This window comes from Lissotriton helveticus, chromosome 4_1 (assembly GCF_964261635.1).
Source record: "Lissotriton helveticus chromosome 4_1, aLisHel1.1, whole genome shotgun sequence".
Taxonomy (NCBI): domain Eukaryota; kingdom Metazoa; phylum Chordata; class Amphibia; order Caudata; family Salamandridae; genus Lissotriton; species Lissotriton helveticus.
This window is the reverse complement of record NC_136063.1, coordinates 784,162,849-784,189,347: the sequence shown is the minus strand read 5'-3', so window position 1 is coordinate 784,189,347 and position 26,499 is coordinate 784,162,849. Positions and strand designations below refer to the sequence as shown.

Genomic DNA, 26,499 nt, shown 5'->3' with positions numbered 1-26,499 from the left:
CCCTCTGGACCCCTGCCCCTTGAAAGTCTTGAAGGAATGCAGGGACACCCTGTTACCGCCACTATTGGAGGTGATGAACGGCGCTATGCTACAGGGCACCTTCCCGGCAGCCTGGAAGAAGGCGATAGTTAAGCCTTTACTTAAGAAGCCCACTCTGGACCCAGAAACTCTTAAAAATTTTAGACCTATTTCCTTGTTGCCAGCTCCTGCTAAAATGTTAGAATCTCATCTCAACCTACATCTCACTGCCTTCCTCGATTCCTCTGGGTTCCTGAACCAGTCCCAACATGGATTCAGGAAATCCCATAGTACGGAATCGGCACTCACTATGGTGATGAATAATATTCGAACTAAGGTCGATCAAGGGCAGACCACTCTTCTGGTCTTACTTGATCTGACGGCAGCCTTTGATACCCTGTCTCCCTCGACTTTAACATCGCGTCTGAGGGAGATAGGTGTGCAGGGCCCAGCTCTGAGCCTTCTGTCTTCCTTTTTAGAACTAAGAGAGCAGAGGGTCAAGCTTGGAGAGTTCCTCTCCCCTGCTAAACCGTTGCAATGTGGGGTTCCGCAAGGGTCGGCTTTGAGTCCGACCCTGTTTAACATCTATGTGGCCCCACTTGCTAGGTTAGTAAAATCGCAGGGGATGGAGGTGGTGTCATACGCGGATGACACACAGATCATGGTGTCCCTGGCCCATTCGGTCAGTACCTCCGCGTTCAGCTTCAGGAACTGTATGGAAGCAGTCTCTGAATGGATGATCCAAAACTCCTTGAAGCTGAATGGCGATAAAACCGAGGTGCTGGTCTTTGGGAAGGACCAGGAGAATTGGTCCAGCGAGTGGTGGCCCCCTTCGTTGGGAGCCGGTCCTATTCCATCTCACTCTGCCAGGAATCTTAGCGTCATCTTTGGCACCTCATTGACCATGAACCTCCAGGTAAATAGAACCGTGGCCACCTGCTGGGGAGTTTTTAGGATTCTGAGGAGAATCGTTCACTATCTCTCCCCTCAGGCCCGTAAGCAGACCGTGGTCGCGCTAGTGTCCTCCCGGCTGGATTACTGCAATGCATTGTATGCAGATATCAATAAAGGCCTTATTCAAAGCCTTCAGACTGTGCAGAATGCGGCCGCAAGATTTGTTCTGGATGCCCCTAATTCTTTTTCTGCCACACTAGCCAGGAAGAGCCTCCATTGGCTTCCGATCCAGTTCAGGATCTCTTTTAAAATACTCTGCCTGCTCTTTGGAGCCCTATCGGCAAGATGTTCTGATGCCATAGGCTCCCTCTTAACTTGCTATATTCCAAGCAGGAGCCTCCATTCCTCCAATATGAATCTTCTTTGCATTCCCCGCATTAATAAGGTCAGATGGGGAGGAAGGGCCTTCTCTACTGTGGCCCCCCGACTATGGAATTCCCTCCCCGCTGAGATCAAGACTCAACCCTTGTTGGCCCTTTTTAGAAAGGCGCTAAAAACGTGGTGTTTTATCAAGGCCTACCAGTAAGCTTGCTTTGGGGATACTACAAGCATTTGGTTTAGGCGCCTTGACGCCCATTGGGCTAAGTAGCGCTATATAAATCGGGTTTCATTCATTCATTCATTCATCATTTCTTTGTAAATATGCCCCCAAATATGCTATGGAAACCAAGCTTAGGCGAGGTAGTTTTGTATCACTGTGCGTGTTACACAGTAATGAACTCTTGACCATGACTCCACTCAAACTATCAGCATATTAGGACAGTCTGTTACTTTAAATATGGGTTTTCTCAAGAAGCTGGGATATATGTCACAAAACCTATCATCCTATATCGATATCAATTGATTTCTTAATTCCAAATCTACATACCATAATATATATCTTCAAGATATGTACATTGTTTTTACTTCAAGCATCTAGTACTTCTATGTGGTCCTTTGCACCTTATCTCATGCAAACATATTTATGTGTAATTTGAAATAGAAAACTTCCTTGGCTCAAACAAATGGCTTGATTGTTCTATGTATCATCTATAGACAATAGTTTTTTGATCTGGGAAGGAGATATGAAAGTCTTTGATGCAAACATGTTTATTTACTGAATCAGAAACATCCTCTATAAAAACTTGTCTTGGTAATTAGTAATATTTCAGTTAATTGCCAAGATGTCTTCATTAATAGCAACTGTCATCCAGTGTCTCTGAAAACATTTCTACCATATGAGGATTGAGAGGGTTACTTCAGAATCTAGTGATTATGAATCATCCAAGCTTGAAGTGTTGAGTAATTTTAAAGCACTAGGGTATCCCATATAGATAAGAGTAGGTCAACTCTGAACAGTGTCAGCAGACTTGAATCCACAGGATAAATCATTTAAAGAAAAAATAATCTACATTATGAAATATACAACAACAGGAATACAGGCTAACATTGTATGTAATCATTGAATCATACACCAAATGGATGAAAAACGACATTCCAGTGTCAAAACCTAGACCTTTTTCTTTTCAAAATTCCCTGAATCTCATATCGGTGGTTTGATCATCTGTTTTTCTAAACCAAAAATAGACATACAAAATTGAGTGCTAAAATTGACACATTTCCTTGTTTGCGTTGTGCGCTCTACAACAATGTAGCGAATGGTGAGGTGGAAAGATATATGAAACCTTACATAAGGTGATCAACATTGCCTCTGCCAGTCAACAATCTCCTGGCCTCGCCATTTACTCTTTCCTGCAAGACTACTGTCAAACCCCACACTCCACAACAGGAAGAGCTCCTGGACACCTCTCCATGGGTAGAGTGTTCAGAGACGCAGTTCCACATCACAGTGCGTGGACACCTAACCTCATTGACGACTGCCGAGTACGGGAGAGACACCAAAGAACAAATGAGAAAGCCAGTCACCACCTGCATGCAAAGCTCCTCAATTTTGAAGTTGGAGACTCGGCCCTTATCAAAGATCATTTCCCCGAGAGCAAGTTCAGGCTGGCCTTCGAGATGTGCCCTTGGACCATCATTCGAGTGACTAGCACGAAGATTACAGCTCCTCTGGGGACTGAAGAAATCACTCGGAATTTCTGCTTTCAAGATGTTTCACAAAGACACTAGGGCCTCTGAAGACCTAGATGGCACTGAGCCACTGGTGGACGAGCAAGACATGACGTCTGAATCCGGAAGCCTGGTTTTACTCACACCAGAGTCCAGCGATGTAATTCCAAGGTCAGCCGCACAGGAACAGGACTGTGAACCAAGTGATGTCATGGACTCCCTTGAGCTGCAAGAAAGCTGTGCCACTCGCACCAGATATGCCCTAAGAGGAAACTCTGCACCATCAAGGAGGCTGATGGAACAAGTGTTTGGGAGATAGTAATACTGTAGGATCGTGCAAAGTGTTTTGTTAGGCCAGCATTTTCTACGAACGTGTTACTATCTGTGGGATCCTATCATGTTTGTAGCTTTTAGTTTGTTCTTTTTGGGGAGTAATGTAGTGTTGCTCCAGTGATGTAACTGGAGCATCGGACCACACACTGTTTCATATGGAGGGTTGTCTGTATGTACACCCCTCGCTGCCTGGGGAAGTTGGAATAGACCCCAGGGTCACATGGTGTAAGATAATAAAGAGTGTGGATTGCTAGGCGTGGTCAGGGAGTCCCGAGGAATGGTCCACAGAAGCAGGTCGCCCAATATATCACTATACTAATGTCTGTGTCGTCATTGGCATAGCCCTCAGCAAATAAGCTGCTTCGTGACCAAGAGGACCGTGTATCATCACAGGCCACAACACCACATACCCCTTGGGCTTTCAGAGTCCAGGTGACTTCACACGTAGTAGGTGCCAAGTAAATGTACACAGTGCCCACTGCTGCCCTCTGCAGGGATCTACCTGCATAGCATAAATCTGCAAATGCCAATCTAGAAGTACCCCTCCTCCCCCTCTCGCTTTTGTCCACTGATTTTTAACCCGTTTACCCCAGCCGTTATTTCGGCGCAATGCTGGCGTTCTGAAGGGTGGGCGGGGCTACGACGACCAACGGTCGCCTGCAGCACCAGGGAGGGCATGCTCCCGACGGTCGTGGCCGACGGGAGCACGGAATGGGTTAAGTCAGATGTCACATTCTGTCTTTACAATTGTTCTGCGTGCAATTCTTATATGTGAATCGGTGCAGTGATGTATTGTCATCGTTCTCTGCCGGTTTAGATGCTGACTTGTTACTGTTTTATTACTACTCTGTTCATGCTTTCAGTTAGGGTATCACATGATATCATCAGCTCAATTCATAGCTTGTCCAATTTAACCTGCATGTTTTAAAGGGTGCAGGGTTTGACGGTTGGTCGCTTGATATTTCGGTTTAATGTAAGTGCCATATTGTTTATGGTAGGTATGTTACAGACTCCTAAATGGCATGTGATTTACATATTCATCAACTGTCTGTCTGTCTTTCATTCTTTTTTTATTTCATCATCTCCAGTCGCGGCTGGTGACCTTCAAAAGTGGTGAGGCATAATCCTTGGCTGGAATTTCAGTAAGAGAGACTGGAGTTATATCTGTGGGTTTGCTCACGCTCGCTTGCATTCATTCTTTCTTTCTCGTTCAGTCTCATTCACTGACTTTCACTCTCGTATCCACTCACTTTTGCTTACTCTGACTGACTTAGTCTCACTCATTCTCACTCTGATCTACTAAGTCTCATTAATTCTAACTTACTCTACCTCAATTCTATTCATTTCTATTCACTCGGTCTCACTCTAACTCACTCAGTCTCATCCAGTCTCAATCATTCTGACTCACTCATTCTCACTTAATTGTATTCAGTCTCCCTCTGACTCACTTGTTCTCCTGACTCACTCAGTCCAGCTGATTCTAAATCGTTCAATCTCACTTACACTCACTTACACTAACTCAGTCTCACTCATTGACAAAGTCATTCTCTCACAGTCCCACTCTTCCTCACTGATTCAATCAGTCCCACTCGTTCTCATTAGCTCAATATCAATCTGATTCACTCATTCTCACTCATTCATGACCAATCACATCATGTTCACTCCTCCTGACTCAATCTCACTCATTCTCTGACTCACTAAGACTCACTCAGACTGTGACACACTCAGTCTCACACACAGTAACTCAGTTGCCCTCACTGTGATCCCCCTCACTCTCATTCATTGACACTCATATGCACTCTTCCTATCACTAATTTTCACTCACTCCTTCACTATCACTCTCTCACTTTCACCCACACACATGGTCACACCAGCATTTAAGCATATCCCAGTACCCATAATTAAAAATTGACCCCACCACCATTGCTCCACTGTATCCAATGTAGGCAATAATTTACAACACTAAAGGACCCCTATGTGCAACTCTTACAGCAGTATATTTAATAGCATAAAGTAAGGCCACAGTTTATACAAATCATTTTATACCTTACATAAACTACATATATAATATAAACATATTATGCAAATATGTGCCCACGTAAAATGCAACAAGACCGCTGATAAACATGTTCCAGCAATCATCAGTGCATCTTCTGACCTATTTTCAACGGAATTCAGAAGGTACAATCCCCTGCATACACCTGAAGACCACCAGGCCCCTCAGAACAGACATCAGGCCAAATATAATAAAGGTGTCTTGCGATCATCATGACTCACCAGCATTCACCCTTCCGCAAAAGTGTGTCAATGTGTAAACAGTCAAGGGCAAATTAGATTATCACTACTTTGCTATATCACAGTCACATCCCACATTCATCCATCTGTACACATAAAAGAAATCTGACATTTTTTTACTCAAGCATATATTTGCAGGACTCAGGAATACTGGGGTTCTGCATACTCATTTAAATACGCTATTCGTGTTTTTTTTTAAAGCAGGAGAGGCGAAAGGGTTTTGAATAGAAAAGATCAAGCATACAACCTCCCAGAACACTAAGCAGTTTATCTATCTTTGCTTTCTGTGCGAGTTCGTTCCTAAATTACAATTTTCAAGGAAATAACCGCCCAGTAACGAGCAGGAGCCTTGCATACAGTGTTTGAAGGGTTCAAGCAAACTGCTGAATATTAAACAACTGACAAAGGCCTTATGCTCACGTAAAAGCGGTATCGGCTTACAAAGGGTACAGCAGAAGTTCGTTAAATAATAAAAAAACTATCCAATGCCATTCTATTGAGGAACTGTAGCTGCTGAAGGACACTCTGCTACGCACGTGTTAGTTGCTCCCAGACTATTCTCACAAGGGAGTTTAGTGGGTAGTCACTGTTTAGCTGAGATCACGAACTAAGAAGCGAGAGCAGCGGACATGAGTTTGAGTACTGCAGCAGTGATACTCCGGAAATAACTTCTAAAACCTCGTAACCTTTCCCTGAAGTATTAAATCATGCATTTACTCATCAGTGGGGCCCATAACACTGAGTCACTTGTACACACTTTCTCTCTACTTCATGGATTAGTGTGATTCAAAGGAGAGCTGCTGGATCATAGTAGAGTGTCTAAATTAAACTAAATATTTATAATATGTACATCTGCAGTTTAAATTGTTTTTACCATGGTTTTATCAACGAGACACTTTATTCAGACACACCACCATTATTTGTCAATGGATCTGCTAGTAAAAATTAGGCTAAGGATGAACAAGACCAGCTTAATTCTTCATTTATCAAATTTTTATTTAAAGAGAATCTTCTAGCATGACCTATATTTATTCACTTATTCATTAGTTTAATACAAAATAGATTTAAGGAAAAGAAAGAATTTTAACTCATACATTTATATTTCATTTTAATTCAAAGCTCATAAAATAAGCACATTATTATTGAATTTATAGGACACAACTATTAGCAAAGAAAGTAATAGTTCCCAAAGTTAATTTCCCTATTCTCTCTAGCTATTAACCTTATCTAAAGACTCCCGACTCATTCAAGTAAAGTTAAAGTTCAGAAAAATTCAGCATTCCAGCAGCATGTCAGGATACACAGATGGAAATGGAAGAAGAGAGAGAGAGTTTTTTCTTAAGTCCGGACACACATTTTTATACCCTTTTTCCCTACTTAAACTATCTACAAAAGTAACTTTCAGTGCCTTTAACAGTTCTGATTGGTCAATCCGAGGGGTGGATGAGCATAACCTCATCATCTTATTGTTTAATTTCCGCAAGATCAGCTCAATGAAAATGGTCTTTGTCCATATTATATCCGCTTCGCTCATGTCCTTTAACTGGTAAGTGTTAGTTCTTTTCCCACGTTTCTCAGCACGGATGTCCATTTTGTTGGCACTCAGCTGGACATTCAGGGCACGCTGTCCTTGACCCATTCTGCACAGGCTCCTCAGGCTCGCCCACAATTCCTTTCACCCTGTACAGCGTACATACCCGTACATGCGTACAGCGCTTCAATCTCAGAGTTACAGAAACGTGCATTTTATTCTAGGCCGCACGTACCAGAACGGGAACTATTATAGAAACAAACTCAATAAAACATAAATTTTTGAATTATAACCCTTCTGTTTACCACCCCCTTACTAAGGTATCCCAGTTAGTTATTACCTAGCAAATAAAGCAACATATATGCGTGATTTACTCACCAGTCTTCATGTTTTTTGTCACAAATAAACAAACAGAAAGCACATTCATGCCGCTTTTGGTTAGTTTATAGCTGCTGCATTAATTTTGGACGTAACAACATCACTTAGTTAGTCTATTATGGTTGCAACCCAAGCAAATTAGTTTCCCACATGTACTTGTGTGTGCATTCTATTCTATGTTGATTAATTTTCAAAACAACACGATTAATTCATGTTATTGTTATGAGTAAGTGACTTCATGAGGGGTATACAAAATGTTGTTTTTCCACCTCGCTCCATCAGTACCAGGTCTCTAGTTACATCCCTCACCCTGCCGGCCCGGACACAAGCGTGCATTAGTGAAACCTGGTCACTCACCATAATTTTATATTTCCAGGTCTTCATAACGTTCTGCATGGTGCCAATTCCTCCCAAAGGGACGAAGTTAAAACTGAAACTTTGAAGTTCGAGCCTGCGCAGTCGCAGACTCGAAGTTTCAGTGGCTGCTATTTCACCCCACCTTTTCCCTACTCTGTTACAAGTGGAGAAAGGGTGGGGTGAAGGGCTGATTGGCATGTAGCCACGGGCACTGCAGGGCATTAGTCTGCAGCACCGTATCAACCTTGAACTATGATGCTTTAAACGTCACAGATAGGGGAGGCACAGAGGTGTGCCAGGGGCCCAAGGCCAGGGCTGGGGGTTTTACCAGCCCTGGATAATCTCTGATGGCTGGTGCAGGTGCTGTTGTGCACCTGCGCCAGCAATTAGTCTGTGCTACATCAAGCTGCCTCAGGCAGCTGCTGGACGGCGTGCTTTGTACCAAGAGAGAATAATAGTTATTTATTATTCACTCTTTGTATATACTAGAAATTAAAATGGTCCAGAAAACCGTAGCCCTGGAGTCCTTATAGGCGAGCCGCCCCATTTCAAGCACACATTCTTCTCTTACGCTGTTTTGCTCAGGGAAAGGGTGCTCAAGTAAAGTGCTCCAATACCCTCGGGAGGATTGTGCACTATCAAAACTTCAGAAAAATCTACAAAGCAATTACATAAAAAAGAGAGACAAACTGGTAAATAGTGCAGTGGAAACCAGAAAACCTGGCAAAATCATGACTTCTTTGCTTAAATTGCGTGATCTTAGCAAATATTTTGGGCCAGATATACAACCCTTTTTAGTGGTCGCAAACGGAAAAACAGCACATTTGCGACTGCTAATAGAGTTGTGATATATGCAAACCCTATTTTTTGAGTTGGTAACCTATTACCGACACACGAAATAGGGTTTGCAAGTTATTAGGAAGGGGCGTGCAAAGGGCGTCCCTTCTTAATAGCGAGTCGCACTGTCATGTACAATTGTTTTGCAACTCACAGGTACCACCTACTTAAAGTAGGTGGTAAGACTGTTGCAAACTGAAGCAGGTTCCCAGGGGACTCCTTCCCCTTTGTGAATGAAGGCAAACATATTTTTGCCTGTAGGCCCATTCCTATGGGCCTACAGGCCCATAGGAATGAATGGGAAATTGTGCATGCAATTTCAGGGGTGCAAGGGTGTCAAAAGGACACCATTTTGCACCCCTGAAATAGTGATGTGCACCCATGTTGCTCACACACATGCCCCAAGGGCATGTGTGTGTGTAACCTGAAACTTTAAAAAATGCACTTTAGTGCATTTTTCAAAGTTTCCGCTATATACCATCAGGTTGAAATGATCGGTCCATAATAGCGAAATCGCATTTGTAAATGCAATCTTGTATTGCATTTAAGGCATCGCAATTTGCGATTCCTTAAATGCAATTGAAAATTGCGATTTTGTGCATTTCGGATGATGCATCCCAAATGCAAAAATTGCTGTCGCAAAGGGGGTGATTCTGAAAATCTGCCCCTTTGCGAGCGCAATTTCCAATGATGCATGTGCCCCTTAGTTCTGCTCTTGCTCGGACTCCCTGTTCATTTGTTGGCTCGCCCAGCATACCTCTGATTATATGAATGTCCAGGGTGGGGGTGAGAGTGTCATTTATTGCTTTATTGTGTCTATTTTTTACAGATTGAGATGCAATTGTCCACATTATCAGTTCTAGTCTAAAGATCTCTCCCTTCTTCCTTCTTCTAGAAAACAGACAGCGCACATTACATCTCGTCATTTCCTTTTAAATGAGTTCCTTTTAGTTATCTTCAGACAGACAGGTACATTGCATTAAAAGTAGATAGAAGATAATTAAATTCCTCTTTACTGACCTCTTCAAATCAGAATTAGGACATGGGTACCGACTGAGTATGTTCAGATGTCCTGTTCTCAATAACAAAAGCGCCCATTGGCTTTCATTCCACAATATCACAGAACTACTAGACAGATTCCTGTATAAGAGAAATATAGCCGCTCTCTTTTCAGCTTCTGGGGCCCCGTAAACACTATTCGCACACATACCTTATCCTCTGGCTCCCTCTATTGGGCATGTGCATTAAAACAATGTTTGCAATGGGTTCGATTCATGAAATTTTTGCTGTGTGTATTCGACTGGCCCTGGTGCAGTATCCAAGGGTGGACTAAAACTCGGACAAATTATAAATGCTTTCGTGTTGCTGGGAATACCGGAGCCGTTTATACTGATCAGAAAATCCGGCTGCTAGAATCACTTTAGGTTTAGGATTTGGACTGCATTTGCAGCCTATGGTCCCAATCGCAGTTTTTGGCTTTAAAATTCTGGTCAAAGAAAGGTCATTTGGAGAGAATGTGAATGACCTATTAGTGTTAGGCAAGGCCCTTCTCACACTCACTGATGCTTGTGTGGAAACCGCCCCACAGTAGTAGTTCCTCATATTACACACTACCCTGCATCAAAGATCACTACTGTTGAGTTGCACAGGAGCTACCTGCAGATGAAGCATGCCATCTGCATGAACTGAGACAGACAGGCCCCTTCCTGACTGCTCACGCCAGCCAGGCATGCATGCTGTGGTTGCACGAGTGAAGCACGAACGTGCAGTTCTTCTCCTGTGCTTAACAGAAAATGCACATTTAGAACTGAGCTGTCTCTGCCAAAGCCAGGTAAGGTTGCTGCCATAACAGATAGGATACATACAACGGTGGCTCCTCTACAATGGCAGAGGAGCGTCGCCCCACTGGCTGAGAGCCAGTAGCTTAAAAATAAAATGATATCTTATTATTGTTTTATTTTTCAGCTGCTTGCTGGCACTAGCGTGTGAAGGAAGGGTCATGGCCATGGGAGAGAGGAGGAATGGAGTGCTATGTGCACTTCTAAGTGCACATGTCTGTTTGGCCAACTGTCTTAGGCCGGCCAAACAGACATGCGCACTTAGGTTTCTCTAACCTGGCTGGTGAAGAAACTGCACAGACTCCCTGCGCCTGAGTGGACCGTCAAACCAGCCTGCTCAGATCAATCCCAGAGCTGCTCTCATAGTATGAGTTTTGTAGAGAAAACAGGAGTGTGACCCATATACCAAGTCGGGATTAGGGTTCAAAGGTTTATATAAATACAGTATCCCAACAGGTAGAACTTAGAAAGACAATTGTTAAGGTATGCACGAAGCATTACATGAACAAGTAAATAAGGAGACAGTTATTCCAACGATTTGTATAATTACTTATATATTTGGTTCAAAATAGGAAGAAAAGGACAGGTTAGAATACTTAGAACAGTATCAAATTCACAAAGTTTAAATGACAACCGAGAGTACTTGGTGCTCAATTATATACAAGCGATGGCTGGCGACGCAAGTGAAGGGGTGGAACAGCGTGGGCGGCGCAATGTGAACAAAGGGAGGTGGTGTCGTAAGAGAGGCGAAGGGCGGAGAACATAAAGGGAATACCTCTCTTACGACACCACCTCCCTTGGATTGGTGCACCTTTCCCTCACCAGTAACGCAGTGTCGTTTCCAGCACTCCGTCGCATGGTTCCACACCCAGGGACCTTTACAATCCTTTGCTATTCACTCAGTGATACCCATCACATGTGCTTTGACACCTCTTTCGCGAACTTTTTAACAACTGCTGCTTTATTACTTACGCTGCAGCTACCCTACTTTACTCCTTACCCTTTCGGTGGATTTTCTTGGGCTTAGTATCCCTGATGCATGGAACTGTTACAACTGGCCCTGATACGCACTACCCCCTCTTGTCCTCCTTCACGTGTTCTTTCTTTCCTCCCATCTTTTGCACCTTCCTCCTCGAGTCTCACCCCTTGAGCACGTTACATAGCTCTCCTCTCATCTGCCCGCCACCCGTGGTTTATGTACCTTCCCGTCCGGCCCTTTTTTCCCCCCACTACTTCCTGGTTTTTTCCCCTCTGCATCACATCCTTCATTGATCCCTTCAGCCCCACAGTTTTGAACATGAGACAACACCGTCCTGAAGATGGTCCCAATTGATCAGGGACAGAAACGTTGTCGACCCCACAGTGCCAACTGAGGCACAACATCCAGTGCGGCTCTACGAAATTGTGATTTGTGATTTGAAGTCACCTTAAATATGTCACACACTGAGCCACTCACTGTATAAATTTTGCACTTTGTTCACATTGCGCCGCCCACGCTGTTCCACCCCTTCACTTGCGTCGCCAGTCATCACTTGTATATAATTGAGCACCAAGTACTCTCGGTTGTCATTTAAACTTTGTGAATTTGATACTGTTCTAAGTATTCTTCCTATTTTGAACCAAATATATAAGTAATGATTGCATACAAATCGTTGGAATAACTGTCTCCTTATTTACTTGTTCATGTAATGCTTCTTGCATACCTTAACAATTGCCTCTCTAAGTTCTACCTGTTGGGATACTGTATTTATATAAACTCATAGTATGAGAGCAGCGTCAGGAATGGACGGGGAGTCTTTCCCATAGACTGCCGGTAGCAGCAGGAAAATGGAGGAACACCAAAGCGCAAGGCGGCCGCAGGATTAGGTAAATATTTTCATTTTATTTTTTAATTCATACATCCCCACTGCTCTGCTGCCCACCACTGCATATTGGCAGCAGCCGTGACTGGATACATATTTTCCTGTTAGCTATCATCTCTGACAGAACGATTGACACTGGCAGTATGTTTTATAAAATACCTGACAGGACATGATAATAATTGTATTTGGTTAATATGCTAACTCTGCGGAACTTAATTAGCTTGCAACACTTCAAGAGTAATGTTTGACTGTTCGACCACGATACCCCAATAGCTCAACAAATAAGCACTGTGCACTTCATTGACCTCCACAGTAGTACCGATTTGTATGGATCACACATATTAAAAGTATCCATGAGTCAAATCACCTATGGCCAAGGATAAACTGGTCTTTTGGAAAGTTGGTACCTGCGCAAGAATTACTATCATGCCATTCAACCATATTTATGAACAATGAGCTTGAATCTCTGACATCTCTCTCATATTTGCATTTATTTTCCAGCACAAAGCGTGTCTTATTCCAGCTGACGAGTTCTCGATTGAATATGCGAAGCCGCAAGTCCGCTGTATCACCACACATGGACGAGTGCATACCCAGAGGTACTGTTACTGCTGTGTTGTATCTTGCCACATGACCAGTCCTGGGACTGACAAATGTACCCCGAGATCTAAACATAATGCACAAGAGTGAGGCGGAGCATGGTGACGAAAGGTGGGACTTGAGCAAAGTTAACATTACTTTCCAACATGTCTAACCAGCATGAATTGGGCACACCAGATATCAGCAGGAGTGACGTGTTTAAAGAGAATTTTCTCAGCAGGGCATTGTACTACAGAATACCGTAGACAGAATATCGATGGGACAGAATATTGTTACAAGAATACTGATGCGCAATATATATAAAGGGCAAGTGCACAGAGGGAGGTAAGGATTTTTAACTCTTCATCTATGTACCATGAAGATACATATATCACCAAGGCACGTACATGTGGACTGAGTATAGAAAATCTATACAAACGTACCTTTCAATATTTGGTCGCTCGATATTCTTGTCACTGTGTACTGTCCCTTCGATATTCTGCCTGTAATATTCATGGCCTACATCTCAGCAGGGCTTTGGACAATGTTATAATTTCAGAGGAGGGCAGAGCACCAGCCTTGCTATGCAGAGTTACTGTACTTGCCATGGAAACCTCCAATGCTATCTTCAAATAGCAGACACCAAGGGCCATATTTATTAAGAAATCTTTCAGTGCAGCAGGTCACCATGCTGTGTTGCGTGATAGGGAAAGGGCAGGAATGTGTTGTACTTAACAATATACAGCACATTCTTGTTATTTCCAAGCGCTGGCACACAATGTGCTGCCTAGTGGCAACGCAGGCACCTTTGCACCATGGTGCAGTGCAAGGGAGCCTGTGTTGTAAGCAGCATTTTCTTTTGATTATGAATCACTCTGTTTCCCCTTGAGGCCTGGTTCACGATATAAATAAATACATAATTATGTATGTGGGTCTGTGTGCATGAACTATAGAAAACCCAACATTTTAGTTTTCTCAATGTTTTTTATTATGTCATAGCACACAATTCATTCTTCTGTGGGACAATTACAATTAATCTGTTTTGGCAACAGACATTTGCCTGTCTTTCATCTAGTTCATTAATTATTTTGACTGATTTTCATCAGATCTTATCGAATATATGTTTTTGTTTAATTCGAGTTTTTTTTCTTTACTTTTCTTTACATTCAGAAAAGCTCCAATGAATTGTCATGTTCCACATTTTAAGATTACCTATTGCAATTTATTATAATGCAAATCGACAAAGCATATTTATAATTCAATATTTTTACAATTACTCCTCTTATAAATTATGATGTGAAAGCAATGTTGCTTTGTTATTAACACTGTTTTTGCATGCTGTCTGGTCTATACTTGGTAACACTTTAAATTTTAACACTATAGCATGACAATTTGGATTCATTTGGATCTTGATGTTTATAACAAATATCCTGATGAATGTCACTTTTAAAGTAAAAATGCATTGACAATGATAACAAGCATTTGCAATGCAATAGGTCTCGCATTATTAAAGGTTGAGCTATTGGTGTTGCATTCTTTAGCAATGCCAATAGCTCAAACTTTAAAAATGCGAGACCTATTGCATTGCAAATGCTTATTATCCAGTATTGGGGTATCTTTCATAGATTCACATGCCTGAATTCCCCGTCGCCGAGGCGGGAGTCCCACGGTAATATCATATACAAAAGCAGTGCCTTAGTAAGAAACTGTAGTAGGCTAAAAAGACAAGAGGCCCAAAAGGCCCAAAACGTAGTAGCCTATCTACCTCATTATATGAAAAGAACTAAAACATAGTTCCAACCAATCAGCTGCCAGCACCCTCTAGAACCTTCCCAACAGAGGCAGTTCTCCTAAGATTTTCACCGCACGTCGTGTGGAAGGGAGTCTCCCTGAGTGCCTACTCAGTTTTTCTTCAATATTCTCATCAAGATGTCTGAAAAGAAAGCTCTCTTTAAAGCTTGCAGGACCTGTGATAAGAAGAGGGTCCATGTAGATGATCAGCACAAGGACTGCACCTATGTCTACATCCTAACTATATTGTTAAGGATTGTAGAATTTGTCGTACCTTCCCTGCCAAAACCATCAGAGACAGGGAGGCAAGGGTACTATTATGGCTAAAATCCTCTTCAACTGATGAGGATGACAAAGCCTCAACATCTAGCAAGAGAGCTAGATCCCGAGACAGCTCTTCACCAGAGGGAAGGAAACACCACAAAGCCTCTCATAGAGCCTCGGACCAGGCAAGGAGATCTTCTACTCCTCCTTCTGGATCAGCCTTGTCTCCGTATTCTGAGACTTTCAGGCCTTCAACTACCAGAACCGTGAATAAAGCCCAGGTCAAGACTCTCTCTCTGGTGTCTTCCCATAGGGTTTCTGTGACCTCTTCTGCTTCGATTTCCTCATCTATGGTCTCTACCAGGGCTATTACCTCACCTATTGTGTCTTCTAAAATTTCTACATCAAAGAAATCTTCTGTCACCAAGGAATCCTCTTCTAAAAGTTCCTCATCTAAGTCGACGTCGACGACAGTGTCGACGTCGACTTCATCAACGGCGGTTTCCTCATCAACGAAGTCATCGTCGCCGTAAAGCCCGTCGACGTCGAAGACATCGTCGACGAAGATCACACCACCGTCGACACCATCGGCGAAGAGCCCGTCGACGAAGTCGACGACAGCACCGTCGATGACAGTTCCGTCGACGTCGAGCCCGTCAATGAAGATTCCGTCGACGACGTCACCGTCGACAACCCAGTCGTTTATAATGCCGTTGGTCAAGGTGCCCCCGTTGACGACAAGGAGCCCCATAATGACAAAAAGTCCATCGACGAGAGGTTGGTCATCGACGATTCCTCGAGTATCTCAGATGACGCCTGTTTCATACACTCACTTTCAGTTGAAAACATACCATAGGCAAGACTATAGCAATATATCTCCATGGTTGCCATCACATATTCTGGAGACATATGTGGAGGATGACGAATCTGATGATGATGAGGAGGAGGAGGGTCCTTTTGGTATAGCTCACCATCCCTCAGAATTACAAATAAAATGCCAAGAGGATGATGAGGAAGAGGACTATCAAGAGCATTTTTATCAGGAGGACTTGTCTACACCTTATCATAGGCAGCCCCATAGGGCTCCACATCCAGGAGAGACAAGTCATCTTCCTCCTTCTTTGATCCAAGATCTACAGGCCATGTTGGCTGATTATCGGCAAAGGTTTCCTCCTGAGTCGACTACTCCGATCATACCTCCCATAGCGGCGGTATGAACTACCAACACAACCACCGGTTGACGTTTCTATTCCACCAAGGCAGCCTTCTGGAACAGCACCACAGGAGGATCAGAATACTTCATCCTCTGATGTTGATGGCAGAGAGGAAGGTGAATTAGCGAACGACAATGCGACTGGGGATCCCTGGGATGAATATATCATTCCCATGCCCTCACCTCCTATGCCTCAGCCCTCCGATTCTCCTCCTGAGGATATTGGCGGCTTTCACAACATCATGCAACGGGCCGCAACACGATTCGAATTGCCAGTCACTTTTGAACAATCCGACAGTTTTTTGCATGATTTCAAGGAAAGTTACAGAAAAATCACGAGAGCGATTCCAATCATAGATTTTATTTGGAATGAAGGTCTTAAAATAATGAAAACACCTTCCTCTATACCCGCGGTGCTTTCACGGATTGAGAAAAAATACCGAGCACCGCCAGAAACTCTATCTTGCCGTATAGGACATCCACACCCGGATTCAGTGATATCACAGGCTGTGCAGCAGAGATCAAAGAACCCGGCCACCCCAATTTCAACTCCGCCTGCTAAGGAGGGTAGAAGATTGGATCTTATAGGCAAGAAATGTTCTACTAATGCTGCATCTTCCATCAAAGCAGCAAATGTTCTGGCGATTTTGGCACGATACGACCGCCAGATGTGGTCAGATTTGTCAGAGTTTTTAGACCTCATCCCTGAAGACCGTCAGCAAGAGGCACGGAAAATCGTACTCGAAGGTGAACGAGCGGTGTCTGAGATTATTGACTGCGCTCTAGACATTGCAAATACCAATGTTCGGCAGCTTGCTGGGGCTGCGGTAATCAGACGCCAGGGATGGCTTAAAGCAACATCGTTTAGGCCAGAGGTACAGACTAAAATACTGGATATGGCTTATGACGGCGACTCATGATTTGAGATGCATATAGATGACGCCTTGCTGGCTATCAAGACTGACACAGACACTGCTAGATCGCTGGGTACTCTACAGTACAAAAGAGGATCTTTCCAGGGATCAAGAGGTCGTGGTTTTTCCTCTAGGGGAAATTATCACAATCAACAAAACAGGCAATATCAATCTCAATATAAACAGCCTTATTACCAATCATCTTACAAGCAGCCTTCTTCGGGCAATTTCTCTCGTCAGGGCGGCCGACAACGGTCAAACAATCAGGGCCGTGACTCAAATAGGAAACAATGAGTTCAGATGGACGCCAGTCAAATCCTCCCCCTTCCCTGTGGGCGCAAAGATCTCGGCTTTCTTCCAGCAATGGCAACAGATCAGATCAGTGGGTCCTCGACCTGGTACATAAGGGTCACACTTTGAAATTCTTAAAGAAACCACCTACGACCCTGTCCAAGGGTCCCCCTCCCCCTCGTCTTCACTAACTGTTCAAAGAAGCTTTAAACATTGTCCGCAAGAATGCGATAGAAAAAGTTCCAGTCTCGCAAAAAGGGAAAGGATTCTACTCTTGCTTCTTCCTCATAAGGAAAAAATCTGGGGATTGGCGCCCGATTCTCGACCTTCGCAAACTCAACAAGTTTCTGAAAAAGCAGAGTTTTCGAATGGTGATGCTTGCCAATGTGTTAAGCTGTCTAAACGAAGGGGACTTTATTGCTTCTCTGGACTTGGAAGACGCTTACTTCCATATCCCTATACATCCCAAACATCGCAAATACCTAAGATTCACAGTGGCTGGCGTCCACTTTCAGTTCAAGGTGCTTCTATTCGGACTGAAATCGGCACCAAGAATCTTCACGAAATGCCTAGCTCCAGTCTCTGCAACCCTGGGGTCTCAGGTAAATCAAGTCTTCCCCTACCTCGACAACTGGTTCCTCAAGGGTCCCTCGAAACAGATTACAAAGAAGGCTGTCAGGAGTTGTCGTGTTCTTAACAAAGGAGGGAGGGAGAGAAAAGAAAATGGATTCGGTCTCCCTGGGTATATATCATAAACAGAGTAGAATCCACTTGGACGGTGGACATGATCCCTACTGTGGTGGGGAGCACTTAGTGTTCAGGAGCCGCGTCTAGGGGAGGGAGACTTACCCAGCCTACAGGAATCGTTGCAAATTGGCGCGATCGACCCCCTAAAACGCCATGAGGCTCATGAAGCAAACGCCTATTGGGCGAAAGACTACGAACAACTAAACACTGTGAATTAAGTACATATACCCTATAGTTCACTTTTTTGTATCATACACTTTTCTACATATGTGAGTAAGGTGGGGATTTGTGCTACCCCGTCCTGAAGGAGTTTTAGACTCCGAAACATGTTCATGTAGACGCACACACAAGGTTAATGTACATAATTATACACTAATAACCTCACACTGTACCATTTTACTAATACCAGCCCGGGGGCATATTAAAAAAAAAATTCTTCACCCCACGAGCCAGGTATTTTTTAACTATCACTTATCACTTTTCAAACCTCACCACTTACAAACAATCATTACCCTACACACACCACACATAGGCTGAATTAGTGCTCCCACGTAGTCGTTGGTTGCAGCCCGCCGCATTCCGTAGAGGGGTGCGAAGACCCCGATGATGAAGCATGACACCAAGGGGCCTGTTGGTGTGTGAGGGGTATTTTAAAAAACACTAAGTGCTCCCCACCACAGTAGGGATCACGTCCACCGTCCAAGTGGATTCTACTCTGTTTATGATGTCAGGAGTTGTCTTCATCTATTCTCAAGTTTGGGACTCACGCTCAATGCAAGCAAATCGCAATTACATCCCCTCCAAGTGCTACCATTTCTGGGAGCGATGTTAGACACAAGACGGTGCAAGGCATTCTTGTCAGAAGATCGCCAAAGAAGGCTACAAAACCTGGCCAAGGCAATTTAAAAAATAAAGTCAGTTTCTGTCCGAACATTCGCTTCTCTTCTGGAGATGTGCTCTTCTGCAATAAACCTGGTTCCGTTGGTAAGGCTCAGAATGAAACCTCTGCAAGAAGAACTGCACCTGCAATGGCAACAGGCCGTAGGATCATTCGACGATTGCATCAAGGTGACATCGCGCATGATTCATGCTCTCCACTGGTGGTCACTGAAAGCCAAATTGTCTTCGGGTCTCACGTTCTTGACTACTCCCCCAGAGTTTGTCCTAACCATGGATGCATCCATGGAAGGCTGGGGAGGCCATCTCCAAGACCTTCAAATTCAAGGACGATGGTCCCAACAGTACCAGCAAAAGCACATCAACAGTCTAGAACTGCAAGCCATTTTATCTCTCTGCAAGCATTCCTTCCGAGGATTGCGGGCTCCTCAGTGCTGGTCCGTACCGACAATACGACCAGCATGTATTACATCAACAAGCAGGGGGGAACAAGATCTCTCTCCCTGTCGCAAGAAGCTCAGGAGATGTGGGAGTGGGTTACGGAACTCAGCATAACCCTTAGAGCAGAGCATGTCAAGGGGCTTCAAAACACTTTGGCCGACAAACTCAGCAGATCCCTCTCAGGATGTCACGAGTGGGAATTGACGCAGGAGCAGGTGGAGGTCTTTCGGGTTTGGGTCAAACCAACTATGGATCTGTTTGCAATAAGAGAGAACAGCAAATGCCTTTACTACGCCAGCAGATTCCCTCAACGGGAGTCAGGAGGGAATACCATTGATACCGAAAGTGCTTCAAAAGATGAAGAGAGAACGATGCAGTATCATTCTGATTGCTCCTTGCTGGCCGAGACAGTATTGGTTCCAAGAGTTACTCCTATTATCACCGTAACACTTGTTCGTCTACAACCAACACTCACAATGTTGACAAGGGAGTGAGGTCAGATACTACACCCAGATCCACAGTCGCTTCACTTGCACGCCTGGCTCCTGATTTCCTAGAATTTAAGGATCCTAAAATATCTCAGGACTGTTGGGAAATTCTATCTAAATCCCGTGCCCAAAGTACAATCAAGACATATCGCTTAAGGTGGAAGCGCTTTTGTCATTGGTGCGAGGTGAATGATGTTCATCCAATCCAGGCTCCACCAGAGGATATTCTTCCTTATTTGCTATCTCTGGCCAAAGCGGGACTGGTTTTCTCCTCTATCAAAGTTCATCTCGCTGCAATTTCCAGATTCTGAAAGAGCTCAAACAAACCATCACTTTGTTCCTCGTCACTTATCAAACAATTTCTAAAAGGACTTTTTCGAGCCTTTCCTCCGATTCGGCCTCCACCCCCAGAATGAGATTTGAACACAGGGTTATCTCAACTAATGAGGAGGCCTTTTGAGCCAATTCACAAGGCTGAGCTCAAATTTTTGACCTGGAAAGTGGCAATTTTGTTAGCGCTTACTCCAGCCCGAAGGGTTGGTGAAATTCAGGCCTTCACAATTTCTGAACCTTTTTTGCATTTCTCTAAAGATTACGTCACGTTGCGAACAATTCCCAAATTAATTCCTAAAGAACCGTCTCAATTCCATCTAAATCAGCCTGTAAAGCTGAAAACCTTCTTCCCGGCTCCCAGTTATGCCGGCGGAAAAGGCTTTACACTTTCTTGACGTAAAACGTTGTCTGAAGTTTTACCTCCAGAAGACTAAGGATATTAGGTTTTCCAATCAATTATTGGTTGCCTATGGCCAAGCCACATTGGGACAAGCTGTGACGAAAGCAACTGTAGCCAGATGGATAGCGTCTGTCATTCAATTTTGCAATGATAAAGCCAACAAACCTTTGCAAAGAAAGGTCAAGGCACATTCCACTAGAACTATGTCGGCTTCTACAGCCTTATTTACTGGGGTTACATTGGAGAACATCTGTTCTGCTGCGACATGGAAGAATGTCCACATGTTCACAAAGCACTACTGCCTACAGTCTGCGTCGCAGGACGATGCAGCAGTGGGACAAGCTGTTCTTCAACATCTTCATTAAGGTTAGATTTTTTTTAATTTCTTTGATATTGCATTTACTTTGTACAAACATGATCATATTCTCTATTATGTTTCCTGTTGTTATACCGCACAGTATGTTAATTTACTATGACTACTTCATTTCAGAATGTTTCTGAATATATATATATATATATATATATATATATATATATACATATTCTGGTATTTTCTAACATTCCTGGATGTGTTGGGGGTATATACACTCTTTCTCCCACCGTCTGCATACAACATTATTGGGCTTACTGCTTGCTGTTCTGATTCAGGCATGTGAATCTATGAAAGATACGCCAATACTGGATAAGAAAATAAGTTACTTACCTGTAACTACAGTTATCCAGGATTGGTATCTTTCATACATTCACATGCACCCACCCTCCTCCCTGGCAGGACAGTTCTCTATTTGGGATACCTACTTCTCACTTGTGCTAAGAAAATCTGAGGAGAACTGCCTCTGCTGGGAAGGTTCGAGAGGGTGCTGGCAGCTGATTGGTTGGAACTATTTTTTAGTTCTTTTCATATAATGAGGTAAATAGGCTACTACGTTTTGGGCCTTTTGGGCCTCTTGTCTTTTTAGCCTACTACAGTTTCTTACTAAGGCACTGCTTTTGTATATGATATTACCGTGGGACTCCCGCCTCGGCGACGGGGAATGATTCAGGCATGTGAATCTATGAAAGTTACCAATACTGGATAACTGTAGTTACAGGTAAGTAACTTGTTTTCTTATTTCTGGTCTCCAATCCGGGTGTTCAGTGGGCTTTCAGTCATCCTTGGCTGGTTAGATTGTGGGTGACTCACCAATCTTCCCCTAGGGGACAGAAAATCCATGAGACACCAGGGATTAATGTCCGAAAAAGGAATGGGGAGGAATTGGCCTGTTTTGGCATCACAGGTAACAAATTGTGTGAAGCCAAGCGGACAGGCAGCCCCCTACAAAGTCTTTAAAAAAATATATATGTATATACACATGTTGCTTGGCATCTAGTGCGTTCCATATCCCTATGAACTCAAAATGTGCACTGCTAGAGTCCACACATCACATCTAAGCATTTTTCACACAGGCTACAACATTCACACAATTTCTAGCCATTCATCCCAGCACCTTGCACATGCAAAGCAGAGGATTTACACTCCTATCATTTCACTACACACCAATGCCAGAGCAAACTCTGGTCCTTTGTAGGATACTAAGGGCCCGATTCACAAAGGGCCTCCACACTCGTGGCGGAGGTCCACAGACATGGCAGGACCTCAATACTGCAGTTACCCATTGGGTAAGTCTCACCACAAGTGCAGGCCCGCCCGCCACCACTGTGGGACCTCCGCCATGAGTGCAGAGGCCCTCTGTGAATCAGCCCCTGAAATATTATCCAAATAGACCAAATCAGTGACACACGCTCTTGCATATACACATGCCCATGGAGCAATTTGCTACACGCCAGCAAACGCCTCGTCAGAGATATGAAGCAAAACATAAAAGAAATTACAATACAAACACAATGCGTAAAACAGAGCAATAGAGTGAGGTGGTGGAAGTTACAGAAGTATTTCAAGCAAATGGAAGAACTGGGTTTTGAAATCTAAGTTGGAGGGAAAACATTATTGAATTCACGACAAGGAATATTGATGAATCATGAAACAAGAAACCAGATACAGAGTGATTGAGTGGCCATGAGTCTGCTTATGGAAGCAAATTACTAAACCGGTGTTGGTCAAAGGAGGAGCCACTCAAAGCACCTAATGACTGTGGACAGAAGATCCTTAGGCAGAGTCTAAGGTGCCTAAACAAATAACTACCAGGCAATTGTCTGAACACTTGCTTTGTAAATGTGTTGCTGATGCTGTTCTAGAGGTGAAGCAGTCTGTATTCAATGATAGACAAAGGTCTTTTTCCTCATGAGCCATTGATTGATTTCCTCCACCTGCTTCAAGGCTACGGCTCTCACTACAACTCCTGCCCTCATACCCTACAATTTCAAGGTGATCTTAGGTAGAAGTAAGAGTTGTTCTGGGCTTCTTGGTAGGCACTAGGTTTAACCTCTGGCTTCTAAAATGAGAAACGGCTTCACTTTGATGAGAGGAAAGCCCACCTAGCTTGCAAACCACAAGGAGTTCTGACTGGGAAGATGGGTCTCCGTAGTCTGCGTTACATTCCTTATCTACAAGTGTATGAATGAAGAGCACTATTTCCACGGGTCCCCGTAGACGTGGACATACTCAACAGGCATCAGTATAATATTCCATGCTGAGCCGCATTTCCAATGTTCCTTGTGGGGTGTAGCACCATATAGTCTCTGCGTAGGTGAGAAGCGCCATGTTAATCCACTAGGAAGCATTCAAAATCAGGAATACTGAGAAAATGTTGGATATTAAATTAAAAAAAACAAAATGTATATTTAAAGTCATTTTCCTAACCAGGCCAAGTTTGTTCAACCTTCATTTTGGATTTCTAAAAGCTTGACTCAAAATCCTCCTCAGAGTTCATGAATAAATCATGGTCCTCTATATTACTATCTCCTGGCTAGGTGCATTTGGCTCTACCACTCTCTTTTGTTTCAAACCACAGTAACACAATATGTCTTCCTCTCTTCTGAAGGGTTTGTTGGGGCATGTGGAGTGCATGTTTTCTTCCTCTCAGCATTGGGAACTAACGTTTTCTTCAATCTTTGAACGAGTGCCAATGGCCTCTTTGGGGAGCCCAGCCATTCAGCCAAACGTTCCTACTGCTTCATGTGGAAACACACAATTCTGTACTTAATGAAACATTTAAGGCATAGAAACTGAAGATGAACTGCCAAGAGTTCCAGGAAACGTCTGGGGACCTTCTGCAACAGCGCGTCATTATTTATTTGTATGAATTAATAACACAGTAGACAAAGCACATAGCAGCAGAAATGTACAGACCTTCAACTACAGCTGAAGAGACACAAGTAATCTGATAAAAAATATAGTATTGCCCTGTTAGATTATGAAGAAGCAGAAATTAACCTAGTCAGTTGTGATGCCCGTAGGCTGTAAACAGCCACCAAGTGGTGGAGCAAGTGTGTCATGGGTCCTTACTTCTACTTAACTAGTAAAATACAGCAATAATCAGATTCCAGTAGGCCTTTCAGGTCTCTGGGCCCCGGTGCCACTGTATTGTGAGCTACGCACCTGTGGCCAGACACCAGTGTGTAGCACAGATGTCCATCAAAGCTGACGACCAGGAATGGGAATAGTAAGAGCTTGTTCCTCCGATAAAGAAATGCTCACTGCAAGCAACTGAGCACAGGAAGAGTTAAACTCCCCACAGGAAGAGACCTAGAGCAACATGCAAATACAATGCAAATTCAGACAAGCACAGCGGAACTGCTAAAATAACTGAAGCAGAATGTCGCCCAACCTGTAAGCTGTGGAGGAGACCAACTGAGGGAGGGACGCATAGAAAACCACAGACTTTCCAATAACTCTGGTGTGTACTCACAACCCATAAACAATACAGGCACATATTATTATATCGATCACCAACAAATTACAGGAATAATTAAAGATTCTTCCTGACATGGTCACGCTTCCACAGATAGAAACTGCGAACAGGGCCGCTTTTCACAAAATAAAACACAGCTATTAGCCAAAAAGTATTCAGAAACATTTTGAAAAACTATTCAGCAACATTTTGTCGAAAAGTGTACTTAAGCTGGCGTAGAATGTTAACTTATAGGAACTGGCATGCGATATTGTGACATCCTGCTCTTGCAGATAATCAATCTCACTTAATCCAACACAGTGCCAGAGAACACACTGGTTTCCAAACGGAAAACAGTTACACAACCCACTTTCCAACAAATGCCAACACATTTTCAGCAGTTCAGTTTGGCGTTGTACTGGCATCATTACTATGGTGTAGGTGAGCACAATAGGTTATATACAACGCTTCCCCTCTGTCTTCAGCAAACTCAGACTTGCGTTCTTATGAGTTTGGTTCAAAGGGGGGTGGAGGGTGTGTGTGTAATTTTCAGGCAATTGTCTTGCATGGACTTTGATACCCGAGTTATTTGGTGCTGGCGCACAGTTAAACACCATGCAAATGGTGGGGGGGCGTGGCTGGCCAGCCAAGATGGTGGACGTAGCCTGATAGAGCTCTGTCCTATCCCGGGGGGGATTATCCTGAGAGCACGGGTCCCGCGACACACTACTCACCGACAAAGCTGAGTTGAGTGGCGGATATCCTTGTGAATCCTGCGGTGTGCCTGCGGGGCCCCTGAGGGTCGTCTGGTGCCGGCGCGAAAAGACACGGCCTGCTATCTGGGAGGTGCAGGCCAAGGCCGGGAGCTGGGGTGTTGGAAAAGGCGGAACTGCATGGAGCCGCCCGTGGGAGGACGGCTGTGAGACCCCTGCTGGACGGCTGAGGCTGACCTCTGACGTGTGCTGCTGTGGCCCTATATGCCGCCGGGATAGCGGCACAGAACTGCCTCTTGTTCGGAGCCCCTGCCTGGGATTGCTGATGCGGGTCTCCAGAGGAAGATCGCGAGATCCCCGAGGCTGACTCGGGAGCAGTCGAGAAGTGCCGTGGTCTGCTGCCCGAATGATCCGGGACAGGCCCGGGCGCTGCATAGGGAACTGACGACGCCGCTATCAGAGGCCGCCTGCTGGGGTACAGATGCAGTGGCCCCGTAGTGGCATTACAGCCGCCATTTGCTGGGGCCAATCGTGACCCTGCACGGCACTGAGATCACGGTGCGATATTACCCCTTAGCAGGAGGGCTCCCTTCGCCTACGTGTGGGCACCGAGGTAGAGCCCCCCCCTCCCCGTGCAGGGCATGGAGGACCCAGGGGTGTTGAAGGCTTGGCCGGGATTTGAGCAGTACTGCCGCCGCGGACGTATTTGAGGCATGGTGGAATTGTGGCGAGGCCTCTATGTGATCAGCGCCAGGGCGGCCTAACGGAGAGTCACTGGGTGAAAGTCGACGGGCGCTGAGATACTCCGCCAATCTCCAGAGACTGACAACGGAGACACGGTAGCGGGACTGGCCCCCCCCAGCGCCATATTGCAAGGTAGGAACGCCTTATGGGGTGCGGAGGGAGGCAGAGTGACTGAGGTGGCAGAGCCTGGACGACCGGTGGTAGGCCCCGATTGTGGAGTGTGCGGAAAGACTTCTGTTTGGTGAAGGTTGACCGCGAGGGGCAGCGACGACGGTGCGGTCAAACTGGCACTGGCTGGCGGATGGTGGAGGGGGACGGCCGGACTTGTTGGCCACTTTGGTGAGGCAGTGCAGCTACTACACACAGCGGACTTTGGAGCTGGCGGGCGCCAGTGGTAAACTG

At 44.5% G+C, this 26,499-nt stretch overlaps 1 protein-coding gene across 1 annotated transcript in view; it reads left to right on the top strand.

Moving 5' to 3' along the window:
* Positions 1–26,499, top strand: part of LAMA3 (laminin subunit alpha 3) — a 1,062,926-nt gene that overhangs the window by 652,361 nt on the left and 384,066 nt on the right. Inside the window, exon 31 of the mRNA XM_078687418.1 lies at positions 12,954–13,051. Within this exon, the coding sequence (XP_078543544.1) occupies positions 12,954–13,051 (98 nt within the window). The remainder of the gene's footprint in view (positions 1–12,953; positions 13,052–26,499) is intronic.